A 27,875-nucleotide genomic window follows, 5' to 3' on the forward strand; every position below is an offset into this window, starting at 1 on the left:
GCTAAGTCAAATGGGTCCAATTATTTTTTTAAGCTTATTTTAAGCACAAAATAACTTTAAGCTGATCAGCCAAACACTCAAAAAAGCTGAAAATAGCTTATAAGCAACTTAGAAGTCAATCCAAATCTATTGTATTGGAAATCTTGTGTATAGTAGAGCAAAGAGTTAATAGAAAAAGTAGGGAGAGACTAGTGTCCATTATTGAGAAAGTAGGAAGAGACAATAGGCCATCTTGTGTATGTCCGCACATGCCTGCCTATGGTCGCCTATATATTAAATATGATTTAGACTTGAAACCCAAATCACACGTAATGTGCTCTTTCTATGTGTGGAATTTGGCTAGCACGTTTTTTAATATTCGCAGCCCATGGAGAAAAAGGGATGGAAAATTCATTTGATAGAAACACCCTGGGACAACGGCACTATACTAGTGATAACTGTGTTGTTTTCTAGCATTTGATTAGTAAAAATCAAATGAACCATTTCGCCGTCACGGAAGGAAAGAATTGAACCTTCATACTATTATTATGATAATATGATGTCATTTTCTGCCTAATTTATTAGTATCAGAAGGCTATAGCCATTCAAAAAGAACCAACTTTTGAGGAGAATATTATAAATACTCTCTCTGTTTCAATTTATGTGAACCTATTACTATTTGGGAGTCTTCAAGGTGGTTCTTTGACCACGGATTTATTTACATTTTTTCTAAATTATTTGAATTATAGATTATCATGACTTATTGTACTTTTTATGTAGTTTCTGAATATATAATTTTATTTTTACAAACTTGAAAAATTTATGTCAAAATTTACGATCAAAGTTATAAAGTTTGACCCTCGTACTCCGAAAAGGTTCACATAAATTGAAACGGAGGGAGTAGCCGCGACAGCTAGGTCTAGTCATTTGAATATTTGCCCCAAAATTTGCCACACCAAAACTTGCAGAAAATTGACACATTCACTTTCTTCGTGGAAACTAGTCGTGATGACTGATATGTATCACAGCTGACACGGTCACTATCTTCAAGAGCATGCCTTCCCTTTGTGGAAACTAGCTGTGATGACCGAAATGTATCACAGCTGCCATAATCACAATCTTCAAGAGCCTGCCTTCTTTTAGTTTATAAATTTCGCGACATGCATGCTTCCTATTATGATTCTTAGTAGAGATTATTGAGGGTATTCATTGATCAAAAAAATCACCATGAAAACCTAGAATAAATATGAAGACTAGAAGTTAAGAAGAGTCAAGCTAGGTTCTAAGTTGAGAAAGAATGAAACTTTGAAACTAATCATTGGATTGGCTAATGTAGAAATCGATTGGTGAAACGAATAGCTCAGATTGGAGCAGCTTATATATAAAGGAAGAAATCGAGGTGAGTTGAGGCAATTCTTTTACTGAAGTTTTCTTCTCACAGAGAATGTGTCATCAAAAATCTGTTAATTAAATTGTTTAGAACGTTAATTTGAGTTTTTATTGGAGTAAGCGACCTCACATTATCCATGAAAGTACAAAAACATGCTTAAATGCTTTTATGTTAATCCTTCAGAAAGAATTAGTCGAGTGGTCCATGAACTTTATTTCCTATATGTCTATGACTTTAAGATTATTTTTTCCAGAATATTGTGCCAAGCTGAAACTTTCCTCCCATGCGACTTCTCGTAGTGAGAAGTTTAAAATATTTAAACTTTGTCTCGAATGGATTTTTTAGAAAGTAAAAAAAGCTATCTTGTTTGAACAGCTTTGTGTTCGTTATTAACCGAACTAGAATAGTAAAGTATAGTCTAGAAGGTATGCTCGGTCAGGTTAACGCTTGAGTAGTGACGAAGCCAAGATTTTTATTAAGGAGTGTCAAAAAATTATAAGTACTCTCTCTGTTTCAATTTATGTAAACCTTTTACTATTTGGGGAGTCTACGAGGTGGCTCTTTGCCCATGTTTTTCTTACAGTTTTTCTAAATTATTTGAATTATAATTATCATGACTTAAAGTACTTTTTATGTAGTTTCTAAATATATAAATTTTATTTTTACAAACTTGATAAATTTATGTCAAAATTTACGATCAAAGTTACAAAGTTTGACCCTCGTACTCCGATCGCTTAAATTGAAACGGAGGGAGTATGTCGCAAGCTAGGATCAAACTCGCGACCTTAGAGAATTTTTGCAACCCCTTAACTGTTGCGTTGAACCATCAGTTTGTGTCAAGACTTGTCAATACTGGTATATATACTTACAAAACAGAAATTTGACCTATCTATATATACAATGTAATTTTCCAGCGAAGGGGTGTCGCTTGACACCCCTCTGGCAAGGGTAGCTCCGCCCCACTCCGAGTGCCGATTATGACTCAATCAAAAATCGATTTGTAACAAATTTGGTATCAAAGCAACAAATTTAAAAATCCCTAGTGGTCTATGAAGTCGTGTTAACAGAGTCTCAGTTATCAGTGATCAGGGGTTCACATCTATAAATGACGGACTAGGAACCCGTTTGGATAAGTTGAAAAAAAGTGACTTTTAAGCATAAGTGCTTAAAGTACTTTTTAAGTGTTGAAAGTTATTTTATAAATAAGCAATTACGTGTTTGGATAAAAGTGCTTAAAGAGTTTTTAGAAGTAAGAGTAGTATTAGAATTAACATAAAATATAAGGGATAAAAGGGTAAAGTTATTGGTCAAACCAAAATAGCTTTTAAAAGAAAAAAGTTGAGGTTGAGCAGTTTCTTGGTTTTGGCTTATTTTAAGCACTTTTTAATTTAATTTAAACTGATTTTTATTTTAGCAAACACCCAAATAAGTTTAAAAATGACTTATAAGCTGGTTTGACCAACTTATAAGCCAATCCAAACGGGCTCTAGGACATTTAAGAAAAGTCTCTCCTAATCTTCATTCTAGATCGTGCGACAGGGCGAAAGTTTAATCATATTCCTAATACTTTGGTTTTTTCTAATGCTTTCTGTACTAATGCTTTTTTCTTTTGAACATTCTTTTAATTACGCAGGAAGATAGACAAAGGAGAGGGGAAAGGGATCGACAAGAAGCCACACATATTGTGGTGAAGACTCTCACTAATACCACTAAGTTGTGAGCATTTGATCATATAATTGAAGGGGGTAATAGTAGAATAGTCATTAATCTAAAAGGCAACAGATCAAACTAGAATGCATCTTGTGTTCATTCGGTAGGTCCTTGTCCAACATGCATAAACTGAAGTTTGACTTTTTCAAGAGTCACACGAGCATCTTTCATGTTGATTCTCTTACTGGGTGATTCTGCACAGCAATGGAGAGCCAATTCCATGATAGATGAAAACACTTTTAGCTTCTCCATGAGATGTTTTTCGTCTTCGCTTAGCAAATTAGGATCGATGACCTTAATTAGGTCATTGGGCATTGAACCACGTATCCAGTACTTTAGAGTCAAGTCTCCAGAAAACATGTCGCTGCTTGGCCTCCTCCTTGTGAAAGTTTCCATCAACAATATTCCAAAGCTATAGATATCAGATTTCGTTGATACCACTCCTTGTAGTCCATACTCTATAGAAATAAGATCCCAAAATGCAAAATAACAATAGTAAGTCTGCCTCAGTTCCAAATAAGATTTCAAAATGCTCTTGTAATAAAAGTTCTAGAACTAGCTTCGTCTTTTTTTTTTTTTTTTTGGTGGGGGGGGGGGGGCTCAAACTGCAAAAGCAAAAAATAAAAGCATTACCTGGTGCAATGTAACCTAAAGTTGCCAGGGTCTTTGTATGAGAAATGCTCTCTCCTTCGCTTAGTAATTTTGACACTCCAAAGTCGGTCACATGGGCAGTCATATCCTCATCTAGTAAGACGTTACTAGGTTTAATATCACAGTGGACCACGGGAGTGGAGTAGCCATGATGGAGATACTCTAATGCATTCGCAACATCTATCATAATATCCAATCTCTGAATGCCATTTAGGAAATTGTCATTTGAATGCAACCATTCTTCAAGGCTCCCATTGGACATGTATTCAAGCACCAACGCCTTAAAATCAGGGTTAGAACAACTACTGATGACTTTAGTGAGATTTCGATGTCTGAGGCTACGTAGTACTTCACATTCTGTGTAGAAGCTACTGAAAGTGCCTTCTAACTGTAATTTGAAAACTTTAACAGCTAAAATCATTCCGTTGGCAAGAACTCCTTTGTATACAGAACTGTAGCTCCCAGAGCCAATCAAATTGCATTGGCTAAATCCACCAGTAGCTTTTACCAGTTCAAAGTACGATAATCTTCTGGATATCTCTAATTCTATATCTTTTTGGCGTGGAAGCTTATTTCTATCTCGCAATTTAACTAGCAAATATGCTAGGGTCAGCAGAATAACCATCAACGCCATTCCCATTGATGCACATACAGCTACAATAATTCTCTTCCTTTTTGCTCCACTGGTCGTACAAGACGTAACGTTGAACCTAGGATCACCGCATAATGCAGCGTTAAACAAGAAGGATTGACCCGTGAAGTTTCTGAATGGGCCACTAGTTGGGATTTCTCCACTTAACTCATTGAAAGACACATTGAAATACTTGAGGTACTTGAGTGTCTCAAAGCTTTTGGGGATTTCCTTAGAGAGCCTGTTATGAGAAAGATCTAGCAGTACCAAGCTCAACATTCTACCCATTGGTTCAGGAATCGGTCCTTCAAATTTATTATTTGCTAAGGAAAGAGTGGTTAAGGCCAGCAATCCTCCTGCAAAGTCAGGGATTTCTCCCGTGAAATCATTGTTCGACAGTTCCAAAACCGTTATAGCTTGTAAGTTCCCCATCTCCAGGGGCAACAACCCGTTCAAGTGATTTGATGACACATTAAGCTCTAAGAGGTCTTTGAGGTTCCAAATATTTGTAGGTATTGTTGATGTTAATCCATTAGAACCTAGAAAGATACTCCTCAATGAAGTAACACTCCCAAGGCATTCTGGAATTGGCCCCCTAAGAAAATTTTGGCCCAAGTGCAAATACGCCAAGTTTTGCATTTCACAAAGACCCTCTGAAATGGATCCCTCAATCTTATTTCCCTGTAATCTTAATCCCTGAAGTTGCTTCAACCCTCTTATTGTTGATGGAATTAAACCAATTAAGTCATTACCCATTAAGTCTAACTTAATTAATTGGCTCAAGTTTCCAATTTCTTTTGGAATTCTTCCCTTCAGTTTGCAGTTAGAAGCATGGAAAACTCTTAGAGTGCTGGAAACATTTCCAATAGAAGATGGAAGAATTCCATTTAACGGATTCTGGCTTATCCACAAGTCTGTTAAGTATCTACAATTTGTCAAGGAGGTGATGAAACTCAACGACAAATCAGCTTGGAAATTGTTTCCAGCTAGGCCAAGACATTCCAGTAATCTTAAATTACCAAGAGAGTCTGGAATTATACCTCGAAACTCATTTCGTTGAATATCCAGATGAGTAAGTCCAGAACAATTTGAGATGGAACTAGGTATAACTCCATCCATATTGTTTTGGACAAGATGAATCCTCTGAATATTGGGCAATCCATATCCTATGGTTGATGGAAGATTGCCAGTGATGTGGTTTCCAGTAAGATCAATCATTTTTAGAAATGAATTATTGAAAATTCCTGAAGGAATGGGACCGGTTAACATGTTATAACTTAATAAAAACAGCTCTAATTTGTGGAGGTTCTTCATTTCCGCTGGTATTACACCTGCCACGTTATAAAAATAATTATAAAAAAAAAAACTACAAATATTAATTCGGGAGATATTGCTATCATTAGTACAGTAATATGGATGTCTTTCTTTTCCATATCTTAAGAACTAGACTAGAATACTTTTTCCAGTTGGATTTATTGAAATTTTTTCACAAATTATGTCAATTCAACTAATGCTTTTATGACGATTTTTTTTCTTGAACAATCTTTTTAATATATATTGACGAAATTAGTATAAATCCTTGAAATGCAAATGCTGTTTTCTTTGACGTATTCCTTCGGTAATTTTCACGATTCCAGTAAAAAAAAACCTTTGATAGGAAAAAGTAAACGTCAATAATTGCATTAGATAACAGAATCGGAAAGGGCCAAATATACTCATGTACTATCGGAAAAGGGCTAAATATACCCCCACTTTAATGGAATTACACGTGTCATCATCCTATTGAATTATTTTTAATTACTTGCTAATTAATTAAATCCAACCCATAATCCCTTATTACCCACATCCGAAAAAAATGAAGGCAAGCTTTATCAATGGCTGCCAACCAATCATTGCCATCGCCGATCGCCGATCGCCGACGCTTTTAATCACTTTTGTTATAGCTGATTATGGTCAAAATCTGCCTAGCATTGAAGTCTTGAACACCAACTACTAATAATAGTGTAGACGTCCTTATCCTCCAGAGTTCAGACATATTTATTTACTCTCTCTCTTTTCTTAGACACATTTATTTACTTCACTGTAAATGATCTGGTTATTATATTTTCTTCATGTTCTTGAAAAGTAAAGAGTGAAGACCCAACCGTGAGTAAGCCTTTTGCAGTCTCTGTTCTCACATTAACTCTCTCTCTCTAGATTTCCAAACCGACAATTTGCTAACCAGTTCTCATTCTCATCTCCGGTCTAGAGTTTTTCATTACCTTTCCTTATAAGCTTAGCCCATTTGCTTAAAGTTGGCAACTTTCTCTATTTTTTGGCTAGCAAGTTCTCGCCGCTAATTGACTTTCTCGTGATTTTGGAATCTGGGTTTCGACAGCTTATTCTAAGTTAAGGGGACTAGCGCCGGCGATCGGCAACGGGGACGGACGGTCGGCAGACATTGATGATGCTTCCTCAATTTTTAGGATGTACGTAATAAGGGATTATGGGTTAACTTTAATTAATTAAAAATAACCCAACACGATGATGACACGCGTCACTTCGTTAAAGCGATGAGTATATTTGGATTTAAAATATAACAATAGAGATATATTTAGACTCAAAGTATAAAGAAGAATATATTTAATCCTTTTTCGATAGTACAGGGGTATATTTAGCCCTTTTCCGTAACAGAATTTGGTTTCTAGAAATCAAATTTAAAAAATTTAAGGGAAATCACAAGAAACAAAAATGTACATTTTCACAGAAAAATTATTTTCTCCGAAGTGAATCCGGAAGACAAAAAACAAAATACTTCCTCGGTCTAAATTATGTGACACTCTTTTCAGTTTAGTCGGTCTTGACAAAATGACACCTTTTTATAACAAATTAACTTTACTTCTCATTTTACCTAAATGATTTCTAGCCACACAAATATTTTTGACTAATTTTAATTCACAAATTTCAAAAGTCTTTCTTTCATTTTTCATTTTTAAACGGCATGCCCAATCAAACACGATCACATAACTTGGGAGTATTTTAAATACTTCTAAAGCAAATATAACCAAAACCAAATTCAAAATCTTACACTCCATCTTTCTCAATTTATGTGATACAGTTCAAATTTCGAGAGTCAAAACTTCTTTATTTTGACCGTGAATTCGGACATACCATCTTTAAGTGTTTTTTAAAAATAATTTACATATTTAGAAACTAGATAAAAACACCATAATTAATAATTTTAATATATTTAAAAGACATATGAAAAAATTACGGTCAAAGAACAACTCGTTGGACTCTCAAAAGCGAAAAGTATCAATCTTTTTGGGACGGGAGGAGGAATTAAGAATTTAAAATATTTAAAGCGCATACGAATAAATTGCGGGCAAAAACAGTACAATAGCATACCTGTCAAATTATTGCCCATGAGAAACAGAGTTTTGAGAAGAGTAAGATTTCCTATTTCTCTGGGTATGGATCCACTAAATTCATTTTCAAAAAGTGACAAAGTTTGAAGTGCTGAACATCCCGATAAACTGGTGGGTAGATGGCCATGTAAATTGTTTGTATCTAGGGAGAGCTCTCCAAGTGTTCGAAGATTAAAGCAAAGGCTTTGTGGGAGAGTCCCTGAAAGGCTATTGTTTGATAAATCAATAACTTCCAATGAGGAAATGTTGAATACATTCAATGGTATAGAGCCTTCCAAGTCATTACTTGTCATGACTAGCATTTTTAGGTTATGAAGATTACCAATCTCATCTGGAATCACACCTGCAAAATTACAAAATGCAGATTGATTAGATAACTACAAAATTAAACATATACTCCCTCCGCTCAATTTATATGACGTAGTTTGACTGGACACGACATTTAAAAAATAAAGGAATACTTTTGAATTTTGTTATCTAAAATAAGTCAAAGATATTTGTGTGGTTATAAATGATCTCGTTAAGCGTAAAAGATACTCCCTCCGTCGAGTTTTACTTATCCACTATACTACAGTTAGTTGTCCAATTTTACTTGGCCACTTTAGAAAATCAAGAAATAATTTACCACTTTTTTCCTATTTTACCCTTAATAAGTCAAAATATTCAATTCTTTTTTCCAACACTTTGGGATTATACTAGTCAAACTTGGCTTAATATGAAAATTTTGGCTCCAAAGTAACTTTTTATGGGGAATATGTGAATTGTTGGAACCCATTACTTAATTATTTAGCTGCACATTTTTTTTGTAAGCTTTAATTAATTTCAATCATTAGGTAATTTATAATAATTAGGGGTAATATGGTAAACTTTTTCATTCTATTTTTGGCTCCTTCATAGGCTTGCCAAGTCAATATGTGACAAGTAAAACTGGACGGAGGGAGTAAAGTTTAAAGTTAAATTGTCGCCAAATTAGAAAACGTGTCATTCTTTTTTGGATTGACTAAAAAGCAAAGTGTGTCATATAAATTGGGACAGAATGAGTAATAGTTAGCCAAAGTTGTATTTCCTGCTTGCTACTCCCTCCATTCCGAATTAGTTGTCATGTTTCATTTTCAAGAGACAAACTATGTGAACTTTGACTAATATTTTAATATGTATTTTTTTTACTAAATTGATATGAGAAAAACTGTAACTTGTAATAGTTCTTGAATTTATTTTTTTTTTAATATACTATTGAATTGGTCTAATCACATTAATTTAGCTTTAAAAATTAGTCAAATTGACTTTTGAAAAGCGAAACATGACAACTAATTTGAAATTAAGGGAGTATTATTTTTCGGTTTCGAAAACTAGTTGGAGAAGTACTAGTAGGATAAATTGAGAATTTTGTGTGAAAAAGTCGGTTACATCTGGAAATTGATTAAATCCGGAGAATATAATGAAAACAACTAGAGTACAAGCATTGGTTCTGTATATTTAGGCTCTTCTGTGAGAATTATCTGACTACATCTGGAAAATTAACAAACAGGATCAGCATTTTAAAGTTAATGAATTATAAATTCTAATTTTTTAAAGTTAATGGAGTCTTGCATATACCACGAATTTTTAAGTCAAACACTGAATTTGAACCACAACTACTATGGGTAGTCAACAGTAGAAGCCTTAGTGGGGTCCTCCTCCTCAATTTTATTATTGATATCTCTTTATTTTTCTCTTTCAATCCGTTTAGAAAAAACAGAATGTCCAATAAATTAAACATAAATCAGGGAGGGGCATGAGTTCTTCTTGGAGATAGAATCATCATACCTGTCAACTTGTTATGCCCAAGGTTTAATATTTCCAGTAACGTTGCATTTCCGCACTCTCTTGGAACTGGACCTTGAAGAGAATTATAGGATAGAATTAAAGTATGTAATTTCTTTGAGCTAAAGAGAGAACCAGTAATATTTCCATTAAAGCTGTTATTTCCAAGAGACAAGTATTTCAACTCTGGCAACAAATGAAACCATGTAGGCAATTCTCCTCCAAATTTGTTGCCTTGCAAGTCCAAGGAAACAAGAAAAGAAAGATTTCCTAGTTGTGGAGGAACTGTTCCAGTAATACCCATGTTAGAAATGTTTAATCCAGTCACTCTTTGGCTAGTACTACAGGTCACTCCTGCCCAGTGGCAAATTGATGTATCACTTGACCAGTTATGTGACAACATGTTATAATGTTCAGTAGTAGTAATAATATGGGATTTCAATGAGAGAAGGACAGAAAGATCTGTGGTGGTGTTGGTGGTGGCGGCGGCGGCTAATGCAGTTAAGGAAGCCATTAAAGAATGTAACAACAAAAGTTTAGCATAGAAGTAGAGAGTTTTCTCCATGTTTAAGGATGGATAAGGGAATTTTAATTTATGGTGGTACAAGGCAGAACTGGCAATGGTTGGTTCTTATGTTATTATATTATATGCACATAATATATATATATAGGGGATTCTGTGGGCAAAGTCACATCGAATTGGTGCATGTATGGGCTCTTTTTCCCCAAAATGAATTAAAATAAACTGGGTTATTCGCACAATGCCCTAATTTTGGGGTGGTCTTAAATTTTTACCCCTCCAATTTGTGGTCTTTAATTTTTGCCCTTCAGTACTTTTAGCGCGGTATATATAAACTAAATTTCGACCTACATAATTAGCGTTTAATTTCGGTATATGTATCATAACATCCCACAAGTTATGTCAGACAAGGCAAAACTTTCAACATAATCTAAAAAAAAAACATAAGTTTATATTTCGCTCAACATAATTAGCTTTTAACTTCGGCATATGTATCATACATCCCCACAAGTTATACCGGAAAAGTCAAAACTTTCAACACTGAACATTATGTAAAAAATACCGCACAACTTGTACCGCATAACTTAATTCCTACATAACTAGTGTCGAGTGAGGCAAAAATTCAGTTTCTGAAGATAACAATATTACAAAACTTTTGTCAAGCGAAGCATATCTGGATATTTTCATTAAATAAGCAGCAATCGCAAATATTAAAAACCACAAATATGAAAGAGCAAAAATTAAAGACCGGTCCGTATAAAGGGAAATCCGAGCAAAAATTTGAAATAAAGTGCTCAAAATATGGGTTTGATGTTGAGGTGTCTCCTGAAATGGGTTAAAGGAAAGTAACTAGAGCAGTATCAAACTATCAATTACTTCATCCGTTTACTTTGTCTCTTATTTTATCTTTCATTTTATTTTAAAAAATCACATTTTTATATTACAGCAATCTGACGCTTGTTTTAAATAGTTGCTTTCCAAGTTATTTTTTTAAGCATGTTTATAGGTTAATACTACTATTTGTAAGTCGTTGGTATGGTTGGGATGAGCTTTGAAGGGTTCAAACGTGTTTTCGAAAAATATAAAAGGTTATACAAAAGTTGGTGGTGTATAAAAATAAGGGTCGATCCTAAAAATAAATCAGCCTAAAGCTGATTTTCGTATTGATAATATCATAAAATACCAATAATAATAAGGAAAAAGCGAATGGTTGCCCACTGAAGATAAACTTCCACCCCTACCTCTTTATTTGATGTCATCCAAAATATTTATCAGCTTGCTCCCATTTCTCATTCTCTATTTTGGGCTGACATCATCATGACGTTATTGTTGCAGTACTTTGTTGCTTTTTGTCCTTTTCTTTTTAATTTTTTTTTTTACTTTAACTTTTTGTTAATTTTGCCTTTCTTTGTCTTTTTATTCTACTTTTTAAAGTTAAAAATAAATATAGTAGCTAACTATTTTTACCCTAATAAAAATATAGAGAAATTAAATAACTAGACTACAACAATAAGTAATTAATAAAAATACTAAAATCACTAACTTATTTATTAAAATCTAAATTAATAGAAAATATATTTTTTCAAATCAATTTTATCTTTTTTTCTCCTTTTTAATTTTTATTTTCTTTCATTTTTTTATTTTCTATTCTAACCTTTTTTGTTAAGTTTTCTCTTGAGCCGAGGGTGTATCAGAAACAGTCTCTCTACCTTCCAAGGTAAAGGTAAGGTCTGTGTACACTCTACCCTTCCTAGACCCCACATTGTGGGATTTAACTGGGTATGTTGTTTTTTTTTTCTATTCTTTTTCATAATCTAATTCTACACAATTTAAGGTGAAGTGTCATGGTGTATGTTATTTGCAGATGACATAGTTCTGATTGACGAGACTCGTAGAGGAGTTAACGCTAAACTAGAGGTTTGGAGACAGGCCTCGGATTCCAAAGGGTTTAGGTTGAGTAAGACCAAGATAGAGTACTCAGAGACTTCAGTAATGAGACACAGGAGGCTGACGTTGAAGTGAGGCTGGACACACAGGTCATCCAAAAGAGAGATAGTATCGTGTGCCCATTATCCAAGGTAATGCAGAGATTGACGATGATGTCACACATCGTATTAGTGCAGGATGAATGAAATGGTGGCTCGCATTCGGAGTCTTGTGCGATAAGAAGGTACCATCAAAACTTAAAGGCAAATTCTACAAAACAGTGGTTAGACCAACTATGTCGTATGAGGCGGAGCATTGACCATGCAAGAACTCTCATGTTTAGAGATGAAAGTTGCGGAAATGAGGATGTTGCGTTGGATGTGTGGGCATACTTGTAGAGATAATATTAGAAATTATGATATTCGGGACAAGGTGGGAGTGGCTTCGGTGGACGATAAAATGCATGATGTGAGGTTGAGATGGTTCAGGCATGTGAAGAGAAGGGGCACGGATGCCCAGTGCGGAAGTGTGAGAGGTTGGCAATGGATGGTTTCAGGAGAGGTAGAGGAAGACCGAAGAAGTATTGGGAGACGTAATTAGGCAAGACATGGTGCAGTTTCAACTTACCGAGGACATAACCTTAGATAGAAGGTTATGGAGGACACTGATTAATGTAGAAGGCTAGTAGGTAGTTGAGTGTTGCCAGCATCTCATACTAGTAGTGGTAGTACTATAGTTTTAGTTTTTTTGTCCTTTGATTTCTGTTATTATCCTGTACTTCTTGTATTTTGAATTTCGTACTATTCTGTTATAACTACTGCTCATTTTTTTAGAATGCTTTGACATGTTTTTTTTCTCATTGTCGTTACTTCTTTTTTGAACTGCTTTCATTTGCTTTTATATTAGCCGAGAGTCTACCAGAAACAGCCTCTCTACCTCCTAAGGTAGGGGTAAGATCTGCGTTCCAACATACCCTCCCCAGACTCCACTTGTGGGACTACACTAGGTATATTGTTGTTGTTGATGTAATCTAATTCTACACACCTTTCAACACCTTTATTTTATTTTTTATTAACTTCTTTTTTTCATATCAATAAAAAAGATAACTGATATAGTACATCTTTTCTTTTCCTATATCTAACAAATAACTTATTCTAGCATATAGTATACCAAATTAGTAACAGTTGAAGTATACTATTGCAATATACTGTAATACTCACATGGTATATATTACATACTAACAAAGGTATCATAGAAGATTTGTTCATTCCTTCAATAAATACTACTCAAACCTCTATGATACCTACAATAGTATGTCATATACTGACAGGATATCATAAAGGACTGGCAATTCATTCCTTCAAGAAAAACACTCAGTCATTTGTGATACCAACCTAGTATATATCATATATATTGACAGAGTATAATAGATGGCAAATTCATTTCATCCCTACTCAGTCATCTCTAATGCCCACATGGTATATATCATATACTGACAAGGGATCATAGACTTCCTTCGGAAAAGAGCTCAGTCTCTATAATACTAACTTGGTATATATATATATCATATATTAACATGGTATCATAGAGGACTGGTTCATTCCTTCAAAAAAAAGCTCAGTCCTCTATGACGCCCACATGATATATATCATATATTGACAGAGTATCATAAACGACTTATTCATTCTCCTCTATGATACTCACATGACATATATTATATACTAAAATTGTATTATAAAGAATTGGTTCATTCCTTCAAGAAAATACAATTCATTTTCTAAAACTAAAAAAAAAAAAAAAAACTCGGTAATTTATGATACCCACATGGTTTATATCATATACTGACAAGGTATTAATAAAGGCTGATTCATTTCTTAAAAAAAAAGCTCTTTAGTCCTTTATGCTACTAAGATGGCATATATCATATACTGACAGAGTATCCATAAGAGAGGAAGTTTCAAGTATTTTTGGCCTATTATCTAGAAAAACGGAGAGATTGATGATGATGTCAAGCATTGTATTAGTGCTAGGTGGATGAAATGGAGGCTCGCATGCGTAGTCTTGTGTGATAAGAAGGTACCACCAAAACTTAAAGGAAAGTTCTACAGAGTGGTGGGTAGACCAACTTTGTCGTACGCGGCGGAGTGTTTGCCAGTCAAGAACTCGCACGTTTAAAAGATTACGATTGCAGAAATGAGAATGTTGCGATGGATGTGTAGGCTTACTAGGAGAGATAGAATTAGGAATGATGATATCTGGAACAAGGTGGGAGTGAGCTCGGTGAAGGACAAGATGCGGGAAGCGAGGCTGAGGTGGTTTGGACATGTGAAGAAGAGATACACCGATGCCCCAGTGCGGAAGTGTGAGAGGTTAGCTATGAACAGTTTTTGTAGAGGTACATGAAGACTGAAGAAGCATTTGGGAGAGGTTATTAGATACGACATGGCACAGTCCCAGCTTACCAAGGACATGACCTTAGATAGGAGCTTGTGAAGGACACAGATTAGGGTAGAAGATTAGTAGGTAGTAGGGAGTTGTCTCGTTTTTCCTTCCATACTAGTAGTCGTAGTGTTACTGTTGTAGTTTCTTATCCTTCAATTGCTGTTACTATCTGTTGTTTCTTGTTGTACTGATTATTTTTTAGAATCCATGTGCGCAATAGTATTTTGTCTTTGTTTCTTCACTTCCATTTTTTATTTTTTTTTGAACTGATTTCATTTGTGTGCCTTGAGCTGAGGGTCTATCAGAAATATCCTCTCTACCTCCTGAAGTAGGGGAAAGGTCTATGTACGCTCTACTCTCCCCAGACCCTACTTATGAAATTACACTAGGCATGTTGTTGGTTTGTTAATAAATAAGTTAGTGACTAAGTATTTTTCTGAATTACTTCTTGTAGTTTAATTATATAGTTTTTCTATATTTTTATTAGTCTAAAAATTGTTGCGAATATATTTATTTTTATCTTTAAAAAAAAAAGGGGGAAACATCAAACTAGAAAAAGCCAAAAACTAGAAAAGACTAAAAAAAGTGCACTTATATTGACTTATAGAATTTTCAAGTTTCACGTGCGTAGTTAACTGCCTTGTAGCAAAGAAAAAAAGGGTGGGCGCACTTCGGGTAAGTATTTTTTCTCGAGGTAGTGCTTTAGTGATTAATACATATGGGAGCAACTTAGGGTAATTACTTTGCTTTTGAGGGGCAACTTGTATTGTTTTCCCTAAAATAATAGACATAATTACGTGATATTTACCCATTTTAGCAATATTTTTAAAATTAGGAAAAGGGTCATATTTGCTCCTCTACTATTGATTTTTTTTTTTAATATTACCCATCTTTATATTATGGGTCCATATATGCCCTAAGTTATAAAAGTGGCTCAAATTTGTCCTGAATTGGCATACAATTTTGGTTAAAATGCATGAGGTTAATGGAGAAGGGGTATATATGAAATCATAGTATAACATTAAGGATATATGGACCGATAGTATCACAGGCGACAATATTAAACCTTTTTCAATAGTAAAGGGGAAAATATGACCTTTTCTCCTTTAAATTATTGTTCACTCTGTCCCAATTTATGTGATACACTTTTCTTTTTAGTCTGTACCAAAAATAATGATATATTTCTATATTAAGAATTAATTTAACTTAAAACTTTCCTGTTTACCCTTAATGAAATGATTTACAGTCACACAAATATTTATGACTTGATTTAGACCACAAGTTCCAAAAGTCTTCATTTTTTTTTGGGTAACTAACTGTTTATTGCATTAATCACCAGTAGATAATTACAAAACTTGCAGCAAAGCCAAAACTCAGCCTGCTACACCTGAATAACCTCCCCCAACTCAATCTAAGACTATGCTAACTAGTAAAGCATTTGATGAACAACCTGCATACAACTTTTAGATGCTCTCACATTACAATGATACACTATTTCTCTAGCTATAGTATCCCACGTTCTCCCCTTTTTTTTCGAAGATTCTCTGATTTCTCTTTGTCCACACAACATATATAAATTCTGCATAAGCCATCCTAAAAATAGTTGCACACTGAGATTTCCCTTTACTATTGCATATGATGCTTCTGATATGCTGGTCCCAATCACTGGTCTGGTTTTCCTGTTGTAACGAACCCTTTAGTCGTTACTGTAAAAATTTCAATATATTCACAATCGTGACATTCTGGACCTTTCCGTTCGCTAAGTACTTCCGACGGACATCTAGTCTAGCGAGACCCATTGTACGAGAAGGAATCAAAACATCGAAATCCGGGTCGGGGACCCAGTCAGACCGCCCCAGCGCTGGGTGGACCGCTACAGCTGTCACGCTCCAGTGATTATGACCCCGCTGAAGCGCAGATGGGGTTGTAGCTTCAGGCCGCTGCAGCGGCATGGCGAAAGCTAAAGCGCTGCTGCTGAAGCAGCAGGTCGACTGTTACAGCGGTGACGCGCAGTAAAAATTCCCTATTTAAGTGTCATTTCGGGATTTGACCTCATTTTCCAAAACCCTAAAGAGTCTAGCCGCCCTTGGAGCATTCATGGAGCCAAAAATGATATCTCTTTGGGAAAGGTAATACTTTTAACTTCACCTATTCATTCTTCACATTAGTGATTCTTATTAAAAGTCCCTCCTCTAGAAACCACAAAAATAGGTATCACAATTTCCTAGACTTAAAAATATGATTGGGTAGTTGCTCCTAATATGGATTTCATTGAATTATTCCCTCTTGTTCATCACTCTAGAATGGTTACCAACTTAGTTTCTCATTTCCTTACTAGTTTATAAATGGGTCTCTTTCATGAATCTTGAAAAAGGATTTCTCAAAGATAGATTAAAAATAGTAACTTTACCTAGCTAATGGCTTAAAATAGTTGACCTTATTCATGAAGAGAAGTTAATAAATCACCTAGCATTGTTATGAATGAAAATCTAGAGGTAGGATAAGTTCCAAATTAACCTTATCGATTCGAAGTCTTTTAGAGTTCTAAAGGTGATTCCTATTTTGGATCTCATAATGGTATCGAGTTCCTTCATGCAGATTACGACATGGTGAATGAATTGAAGAATCAACGGATGCTTGTGACACCCGCTCAGCTTTGAGGTAGGTTACGGTTTTCCTTTTGGTAGACTCTGGTTAGTTTTCCATATTCATGTATTAGAAGAAACGGAGAATGCATGTGTAGGAGTTGAAGTTTTTGGGATGGATTCATAGAATAATATTGTCGTTCGATTTGTGTGTTCGGGCTTGTGGCCTGTAGATTCCTTAGGATGCTTGAATTGGTTTCCTTGAGTATCGGTGGTTTCTATGTGACTTGGAAGGAGTGGTTGATTCATATTTTTCTATGGTTTGGATGAGAAATTTCTGTAAGATGAGCCTAGATTGTGCTATGCTATTATAGTGAACCTAATTTATATTGGGCGGATAAAATGTACCAACGATTGGGAATTAATTCTAGATTGGTAGTAGTGGTGTCATGTAAGTAGAAGGTGAAATTATCATATAGTAATGATTGATAGGCAGTAAAAGGGAAAGTGGTAATATTGTGTTGTGATTGATTGTCCTATTATTATGGGCTTGATGCCGCATAGTGATAGTGGATATTAGAGACTATTGAGATATCTTGTTCATGATATTGTGGTGACTCACTTGTTGGCATTTGATCTTAAGGATAGTATTCTATATGACTTGCGTAAGATTTCATGATATTGTTGGTGTACCCGTGCTTGGTACTTGTGATATTGATTTGATTATTCATGTTAAATCATACATCGCACACATTCACATCTCTCATGATATATTGTTGATACATTGTTTATACTTGATAAAACACTATGATGAGCTGAGCTCAGTTTGCATGAGAGTGATGTGACTAGTCCGATATTCGATAGCTATCCCGGAATCGTGGATTGTGTGTGAGTGATGTGAGTAGTCCGATGTCCGATGTCCGATGGTTCTCCCGAAATCGTGAATTGTGTGATGTGAGAGTTCGATGTTCGATGATTGTCCCGAAAAAGTGGATGAGTGAGTACATGGACTTCGCGGGTCCCCCATGGGTTGTGCTATCAGGACGTCGATACTTCTGTCCGGAGTATATGTGTACACAACATTGCATTGCATTGCATTCTTATATCATGGCATTGCATTGCATTATGGCTTATTTGTGATGATCGATGATTTATTGGGTTGTTGTTTCGGATTGGATGTGTTGAGATTTGACCTGATGAGGGTTACTTGAAAAACCATAGGCCATGATCTTCAACTACCTTTGTTGACTGTTCTTTATTCCAGTTGTGTATGTTGGGTAAATTAAGATTAGGTGATTAAGGATTATTAGAATGGCTAGTTGACTTCTCTACTAAGATGGAATAGCGTAATAATAATTGATTATGAAGCCAGAGTAGAATTGTCTAGTGGTCTTGGGAAAAGCTAAGAGATATAAGGATTGCTAGTGTTATGGCGAACGTTAGAAAATGTGTGCTGCTAATCTAGTTACTTATCATGTTGTTTGTGGATTCTTTTACTGACATGTGCTTCTAATCATTGTCGGCCTTAATACTTACTCAGTACGTGTTGATTGTATTGATACTACTCTTGCTACACCCTTTTTGGGGTGTAGAGTGCTTCAAGTGGTGGATTGTGTCATGTCGAAAATGCGCGGTGCCTATCTTGAAGGCCTCTTCCCACTTCATTCCGGGATGGAGGTTGGGTCTTAGAGTTTTGTTGTAATCTAGATCACTTGTCGCTCTTGTACTAGTCTAGACCATGTCGTGGGAATCGAATGAGCCTTTGTATTCATTTAAACTGTTGTAATCACTTCTGCAAATTTGGTTAATTGAATAAATTGATTTCCGCTGTTAATTATATACTTATTGGTTAAAATGAATCTGTTCTTTACTTGGATAGTGTGTTAATTTGATTGAGGGTTCGCCTACCGAGGTAGGAAGGGTAGGTGCCCGTGCGACTCTAAATTGGGTCGTGACACCTGTCTCTGTTGCCATTGTAGTACTCTCTCCCAAACTTGCCTTGCATAACCACAACTAACAAAAGTCTTCCTTTCTTTTTTAAACTTCGTGCCTAGTCAAACTATATCACATAAATTGGGACGAAAGGAGCACAAAAAACACCTAATTTTCTTTTACGGCAAAATTTTATTTTATGCATATACGTATGCATGACTATATGCATGTATGTCAACTAGTGTTTGTGTGTATACATGATATGTTTTGGAAAAAAATTGTTATATTTTGAAAACTCAATAATATTGCTATAATTTGTCCCTAAAGACATAAATAGTGCTATTTATAAAAATATTCCCCAAAATAATAAGGAAATAAAAAGTTGGGGACGAGTCAATACATAGGGAGCCTAAAGCAGTGGCTTTAGCCGCTTTATCCTTCGGCCCGCCTTGCGAATGATATAAATAGTGTGTATCATAATGCCTTCCGGATTAAACTAATTTTTTCATGCATATATATATCTTTGCATAAAACATCACATTGCATAACTAGATCCATGCATCAATTTGGTATGTCAATTAACAAGTAATACTAGTGCAATTTAAATATGGGAATCTAAAAGATAGCATGTGAAAGCAAGGGAGAAGCTATAATAGGTGAAACGTGATAAGTTAGAACATCCATCGATAAAAATATTGTATATATAGGTCATATATATATAGAGAGAGAGGTGTCATCATTTTACCCACTTTTGAGTTCACCAAAATAACCTTGCGCTGCATTAACACATGAAAATCAGATGTTTTTTTTTTTTTTTTTGTCTTTTCATCAAATCCTATTGATGAAAGAGATGGCCTCTAGTATTCCTTTAGAAATGAAAGTAAGTCAGTTCTCTGGGCTAAAAGATCTTTTTAAGTCTTCAATTGAGAAATTACATCATGAGTCTTGAAAATTGACGAAATACCTTTCTTTTGTGACATCAACAAACTTAATTTAAAAACCTTCAATCGTAGCCCCAAAGTCAGGAAAAATACAAAATAGTCCTCATCCTCGAAGTCTTGAAATACTTACACCCCAGCCCAAAGTCATGACAAATACAAAATAGTCCCCATCCCCAAATTTATTTATTTTTTTAAAAAGCCCAAATTAGAAATATAAATCAATTTTCCACTCTAAAAGCTCTCACTTTTCTCCTCTTCGGATCCCTTTTCCGGCACAAATTTCAGGTTTTTCATCAAATAACCACTCCTCAACGACGGAAAGCTTCCCAGTTCAACCATTTTTATCCCTAGCACTCAGTCTATATTCAATTCAATTATCTTCATCTCCAATTAGTTTCTCCATTGTTGTAAAGGCTTAAACAATTCACTAACGATCATAGATCACCCTCAATGTTGATGATGGATGATGGACAAGTATATCATAAAGTGGCCCGTGTCAATTGTCAACAAATATATTTTTTATTGAACTAATAATTTGTCAATAATTGACCACTTGGTATATAGGCTAGGCTACTTTTTGGCTAAAAAAGTAATTAATTATTTAATTAATTAAATTACAATTAGGGACTTAACACTATTCAAACATGAAACTAACCCTTTACTATATTGTATAAGAGCCCCCATCAATTGGTCACATGATCTAATGAGTTTGAGAACAAATAATGAAACTCAAAGCACTACATTTGGCTAAAAAGAGTAATAAATTAATTAATAAAGGGGCATAACACTATTTAAAGATGAAACTAATCATTTATTATATCACATGAGAGCCTCCATCAATTGGACACATGATCTAATGAGTTTGAGAACAAGTAATGGTCCTCAAAGCATTACATTTGGCTAAAAACAATAATTAATTAATTAATTAAATTATAATAAGGGACTTAGCACTATTTAAACATGAAATTAATCCTTTATTATATCATATGAGAACCCCCATCAATTGGACACATGATCTAATGAGTTTGAGAGCAAGTAATGGTCCTCAAAGAACTACTATTTGGTTAAAAAGTGATAAATAATTAATTAATTTATAAAAAGGGACACACTTTTTAAACATGAAAATAATATTTTATTATATAATATGAGAGCCCTCATCAATTGGTCACATGATCCAAAGAACTTGAGAACAAGTAATGGTTCTCATAGCACATGATTCAATGAGTTTGAGAATAAGTAATGGTTCTCAAAGTACATCCTTGTTTTAAGGTGGTGCTCTGAGCACCGTTGCTTATATGATAATCAAGTAATTTGCCACATGTTATTATGTTAAGGATTACAAATTTCTCAGGCATTATTATGTGAGGACTCATCAATATGATCCAATGAGTTTAAGAACAAGTAATGGTTATCAAAGCACAACCCTGTTCTAAGAAAGTGCTTTGTACAACCATTCCTTGTTCTCAAACTTATTGAATCATGTCACCAATTGATGGGGACTATCATATGATGTAATATCGTATTATTATCATGTTTAAATAGTGTTAAGTCCTTTATTTTAATTAAACTAATTAGTTTGTTGCGTATTTAGCCAAAGAGTGGTCGATATATATCAAGTGATCGATTATTGAAAGCGGTGTAGTTGAGCAAAAAACCATATCTATTGACAATTAATATGAGCCGATTTATGGTATACTTATTCATAGTCCATTAGACTTGTGTATATTGGTTTTGAGGTTTTGGGGTTTGGTGTTTTCAATAGTTCATTAGGCTTCTATTTTCCATCAGTCGTCTTTATTTGCTTTGACTTATTATAGATCCTTAGGCTTTTATTTTGATCCATAACTTATCATTTCTCTGGTTTATTTTAAAATATTTGAGTCTATATTTCAGCGAGTCATTTGTAATGCATGGTGTTTTTGACAAGAAGTAAAGACAACTGAAAGTAATAGAAAGGAAACTTCTTCATTCATATATAGCAAAACATGAAAAAGACTTTCATCTATGAAAGCCCAAAAGCTTCCATTACTTTCATAAATAAAAATTCTTCAAAAAACTGCATAAAAACCAGTCTATTAAGGGTTAGGGGCAGGGGCGGAGCTACAGGGGTGCGAGGGGTGGCAACCGAACCCCCTTCGTCGGAAAATTGCACTAAATATATATGGTGAATTTTTTTATTCATGTATAAATATTATTTTTGCATCCCCTTAACAAATGGAGATTCCGGATCAGTGGATGAGGCGCCTGTGATTGAGCTCGCGGTCGCGGGTTCGATTCTCGGCAATGACACATTTTTTAACATTTTTCATCCAGTCCCTTTAAAAAAAAAAAAAGATTAACAAAAACGACGTCGTTTGCTGGACTCTATTTTTTTTTTTTAAAGCAACCACTAAGGAAACTTAGTGGAGGGATATTATTAAAATATAATAGTCAACAAAAGTAAAAACCAAGACAAAAGCAAAAGAATAGCTGGAACAAATCCAACCCAAATGAAGTTCAGCAAAAACAACTAGAAACGTTAGCCATTGGGGATAAAAAGAATCCCTAATTTCAAAAGTGTTAACATTGTTCTTCACTTCTTTGTCAGCTCAATTGTGTTGCTGCCTTCGCCCATGGCTTCCAATTCCAAGGTTTTTCTTTTTTTTTTTCTCTTTTTTTTTTTACCATACTCAAAATCACAATAAACCCATTATTGTTTCTTGTTAGTTGTTAATCAACCCATTTTGTGAAATGGGTAGCTGACCCATTTTCCATCCATGAACCCCAAGCCTTGATTGTTTTAATTCTTAAATGTTGTTTGTTTGCAAAATTGGTCTTCCAGATATTTATTTTTAGCTAATAAAAGAATCAGAGTGTAGATTTTTATTTAGTAATCAATTCCCTTTTATGTGTGCTGGAATCTGGATTGTGAATTTGTGGTTAAGTTGTTTTCTTGCTTATTGAGACATTTGGTAGAGTTTTTCTAAATATAGGATCATCTATAGCCTAAGCAAATATTTTTCCTCAAAACTTTGAACAAGTGAACCACTAGGAACATAGTTCATCCAGTTTTCCTCTGGCTTTAGTCTTTGATTCGATAACTTTTGATGTTTATACTCATAAATCAGTGTTAAAGTAGGTTATGATCCTATATTATAATATGGGATATGCTTAAGGTTACTGATTATTTTTTGCTGTATTGATATATACAAGATTGAGTTTTTATTCTCACAGTAGATGTCCTTTAATAGGCTTTATTTTATTGGCTTTTAAGATTGACATTGTGCCTTTAATTCTAACTAATTTTTTTATTATAATTCAGTCTCAAAAGTCAGTGAAGAATTATTTTACCAAAGTTCCAAAATCAAGTTTGGACTCTCATGATCAACCTAATCTAGAAGAAAATGTCAACCACTCAGAAGTACCATTGCTTTCTTCTCAGGAATTTGATTTGAGTTCTTTAAAGCATGATCCGGGTGAAAGAACTCAAATCTTGGACTTTCATCCAAATCATCGTGATGTCATTCGAAGAGAATACCTTAGGAGAGGTCCTTGTCAACCTCGGCTTAAAGAGTATCCTAAAACAAATGAATAAGAGTTATTTTAGTGGTTGCTTGGTGCCTTATGTAGAAAAAGATGTGTTTAATAGGATCTCTAATGATGTTATTATAAAAACATTTCAAGGAATGAAACCTCGTCGTGTACAGTTGTAGTAATATACTTGCACTTTCAATAGAGAATTGTGTTTGTTTTGATTTCTTCGCGTGTTTATTTTTTAATTTTCTTGAACCCTCTTGTCAAATGTTCTGGTTCCGCCCCTGGTTAGGGGGAGGGGTGATCAGATCATCAAGCTCTTCCCCAAGCCTTTCAAGGATTACACGTTGAAAATGTGCAATCCCGTGAATTTGCATTTCCATCCGCTAACTGTATTCTCCAACCCCCCGTGAAGAGGCACTCCATGTGATTTCTCAGGAGGAGAACGTTGGGTGAAGGCGTTGATGACGGTAATGGTGATGGCATTGTGGTCGAGCCTAAATCCTTCTCTCATAATTTTCTTCCACAGAGTCGCATGGTGGGTCATTATCTTTAAAGACTTTCCTCCTATACTTCTTATCATTTTTGTGATCTATACACAAGCAATAGAGTGTCGCTGAATAGAAACGATATAAAAATATAATAATCGATGACAAGTCTAGAAATTGAACAAATGGGTCGACACAACAAGGAACAACAAACATAACACAACCCAGCAAATCCATTCATAAAATCCGAAAAAAATATTATCCAAAATGAATTTGTCAATAATGGAGCTTTAAAAAAATAAGAACTTTCTCAATTCAAGAGACAGTGGATCTTTTAAAAGCAATGGTTGCAAGCAAACTACAAGTTTATCGATAAAATATCTAAAGATGGCAAAGTCTGTATCGAGCAACGTTTGGAGCGAAACTTGAGATCGAGCAACAACCGGAGAGAAACTTGATATGGTGCAATGACTGAAGAGCGTATGAGAGACAAGGGCGGAAATGGTGACCAACTGAAGAGAGAAAGGAAAAGAGAAAGAAAGTTAGATATATTTGTTGGTGATAATACAATGAAATTAAAATTATAATTGAAAAATAAAATGAAGAAATAAAAATATCTTCGGCTGAGGCGCGGATATCTCGCTCTCTTTAAGGAGATTCAAGTCGAGCAGTAATCTTTCTGACTTGTCCCTTTCAGGATACAACAGCCTGATCACGTCGTACAACTCAACAAACTCTGGACAAGATGTTGAGTCCAAAGCTCCACCAAAAAAGAACCTTTCTTCAACTAATAATCTCTCTTTTAGTTTCCTCACTTTTCAAGAACTCTCCAAAGTATATATTTTTCTCTACACTCCACAAGTTAAGGATGACTAACTATTTATAGCTAGAAAAATCATCCTTGAATTAATTTGATATGAATAGGGTAGTAAAGTAGGTAGATAAATTGAAGAATTATTATTTAGAGGTTACATAAGTTACACACATAAAGAGGAAGAATGAGGGTGAGTAAAGGATTAGTGGTTACACGAATTTAACAGAAAGTTTATGGCCACTTACTACCACCAACGTGAATGACATGGTCAAAGGAAATAAAGTGACTATTATGAGTCATCAAAGTGCAGGAGTAATGAACAGTTGTTATGTAAATTTCAAAGGAAATTCTGTCCACATTCATCCATTTACTCAAATGAGTAATTAGGGAAATAATGCTCCTAACGTGAATGGTAAATGCAGCATAGTGGACAAGGAAGCAAATGACACACTTTAATAATATTAAAATGTTCTAAATGTCCTTCAATCCCCCACTCATTTTAATATTAATATAAGAGAGTCTACTAGTTGAAGAGAGACTCTTATGCATAATGAAGGTGTGTTCTGCATTGAACCTCCACTTAGTAAAACAATAATCTTTACTCCAGAGCCGTAGTGGTCTCAGACTTGAACTATAACTGCTTCAGGGAAATAAAGAATTATTGCTTACACATAATAATCAAGGTGTTGACATGAGCTTTCATAGCTAGCACATTACGGCCTTGTGCTATCCTGGTTTCATGAGTGCTTTTGAGAACGAGCCCAATTCTCATAGGAAGCGGCCTACTTCCACACTCACATAGGTGAAATCTGTCAAGGATGCTTCTGTAACTTAACATCTCACTCATACGGGTTACAGAATTTCATTAAGAGTTTATAAAATCAACTTTCACAGACTGTTACAGAATAATGCACTCACACCATAGGGAGGGAATAAATAAAATAGTGTATTTTTCTCAATAAGTCATCATATGATTCGTTTTCCCATTGAACCTGGTTATAGGATCTCTAGTCTCCAGGTTGGGTTTCCTCATATACGACTCATGAATTTATGGGCTTCAATCCCATCCCCCTCGATGTGCTCCAGACCCTTTCTCTTGCCAAGGCCTTGGTTAGTGGATCTGCAAAATTATCACAAGATTTGACATAATCAACATTAATGGTACCACTTGTCAAATATGATCTCACAGTACTGTGTTTTCTCCTTATAGGTCTGGATTTACCGTTGTAATAACTGTTTTGAACTCTACCAATCGCAGCGGTGCTATCACAATGAATTAAAATAGGAGGAATTGGTTTTTCAAAACAAGGTATTTGAAATAATAAATCTCTTAACTAATTTTCTTCTTCACTAGCTGAAGCTAAAGCAATTAGTTCAGCATCCATGGTAGAGTTAGCAATAATAGTTTGCTTTTTCGATTTCCAACAAATAGCACCACCTGCCAACGTAAAAATATAACCTGTGGTAGAACAGGAATGACTAGATAAAGTGTTCCAATCTGCATCAGAAAAGCCTTCAAGTACAGCAGAATATTTTTTATAAAATAAGCCATAAGTTTTTGTACCCACTAAATATTTCATAACTCTCGTTATGGCATGCCAGTGTTCATTACCTGGCTTGCTTGTAAACCTGCTAAGTACTCCAACTGCACACGCAATATCAGGCCTAGTGCAATCAGTCACATATCTCAAACTTCCAATTAAGCTAGCATATTCCTTTTGATTTATCACATCATTTTCACTTTGAACAGGAAACAAGTGAACACTTGAATCAAAAGGAGTTACAACATGCTTGCAATCAAGAAAGTTATATTTTTCCAAAATTTTCTCAACATAATGTGACTGGTCAGGGAAAATTCCATCACATGTTTTAGTAATTTTTATTGAATAAAATTTGCCTCACCAAGATCTTTCATGTCAAAATGGCTTCTAAGAATATTTTTAGTTTCACCAATAACATTCATGTTTGAGCCAAAGATCAATAAATCATCAGCATATAGGCAAACAATAACATGTGAATTATTCCAAGACTTATGATAAACGCACTTATCACACTCGTTTGTTTTAAAATCATTCTCAATCATGCAGGAATCAAATTTTTCATGTCATTGCTTTGATGTCTGTTTCAAGCCTTATAGGGATTTAGTAAGTTTACACAATTTTCTTTCTTGGCCTGCTTCAATAAAACCTTCGGGTTGTTCCATATAAATTTCCTCATTTAGGTCCCCATTTAAAAAAGCAGTTTTTACATCCATTTGGTGAATATGCAAATCAAAAATTGCAGCAATAGCAATTAAAAGCCTTATGGATGTAATTCTAGTTACCGGAGAAAAAGTATCAAAACATTCTAGGCCTTCTAGTTGTTTAAACCCTTAGCAACTAGTCTAGCCTTATATTTATCAACAGAACCATCCGGTTTTAACTTTTTTCTAAGGACCCATTTACACCCAATTGTTTTACAACCCGGTGGTAAATCAACTAACTTCCAAGTTTTATTGAAAATAAGTGATTCAATTTCATCATTTACAGCCTCTTTCCAAAAAATAGCATTATGTGAAGATAAAGCTTCTTGTAAAGTGAGAGGGTCGCCTCCAACATTAAAAACATAAAAATCAGGACCAAAATCTTTTTCCACTCTAGCTCTTTTACTTCTTCGTATTTCAAAAACATCATTTTCTTTATTTTTCAAAACAGAAGTAGAAGAACTAGGTAGTGATAAAATATTTTCTTCAGTCCTATGACCTCCACTATTTTTAGAGTCAAATGAAAATTTATTTTCATGAAAAATAGCATCACCTGACTCTATTATTATATTATCTTCAAGACTAAAAAATCTATAGGCTGTACTATTTGAAGCATAACCAAGAAAAGTACAAGTAGTAACTTTTTTTTACCCAATTTACTTATTTTGGGATCCATTAGCCTTACATAAGCTAGACAACCCCAAACTCTTAGATATCCCAAATTTGGCTTGTGACCTTTCCACAACTCAAATGGTGTTAATTTAATCTTTTTATGAGGCACATGATTCAACACATAACAAGCAGTTAAAATAGCTTCACCCCAAAAATTTAGAGGTGCACTAGACTCAATAAGCATGACATTTATTAACTCAACCAAAGTTCTATTTTTTCTCTCCGCTAC

The 27,875-nt window shown here is 34.6% G+C and overlaps 1 protein-coding gene and 1 long non-coding RNA gene across 2 annotated transcripts; one reads left to right on the top strand and one right to left on the bottom strand.

The window, feature by feature from the left end:
- Positions 1–3,025: 3,025 nt before the first annotated feature.
- Positions 3,026–10,217, bottom strand: LOC132603669 (LRR receptor-like serine/threonine-protein kinase GSO1). The gene is made up of 4 exons (XM_060316811.1): positions 9,575–10,217; positions 7,749–8,111; positions 3,713–5,692; positions 3,026–3,537 (listed from the first exon to the last, which is right to left on the bottom strand). Exons 1-4 carry the CDS (start codon positions 10,134–10,136, stop codon positions 3,176–3,178), a joined length of 3,267 nt encoding a protein of 1,088 aa, XP_060172794.1. The 5' UTR covers positions 10,137–10,217; the 3' UTR covers positions 3,026–3,175.
- An 11,792-nt stretch (positions 10,218–22,009) lies between these two features.
- Positions 22,010–23,653, top strand: LOC132602369 (uncharacterized). The gene is made up of 2 exons (XR_009567754.1): positions 22,010–22,547; positions 23,219–23,653. It is a non-coding gene; the product is annotated as an uncharacterized LOC132602369 (long non-coding RNA).
- The last annotated feature ends 4,222 nt before the right edge of the window (positions 23,654–27,875 follow it).

This window comes from Lycium barbarum, chromosome 7 (assembly GCF_019175385.1).
Source record: "Lycium barbarum isolate Lr01 chromosome 7, ASM1917538v2, whole genome shotgun sequence".
Taxonomy (NCBI): Eukaryota; Viridiplantae; Streptophyta; class Magnoliopsida; order Solanales; family Solanaceae; genus Lycium; species Lycium barbarum.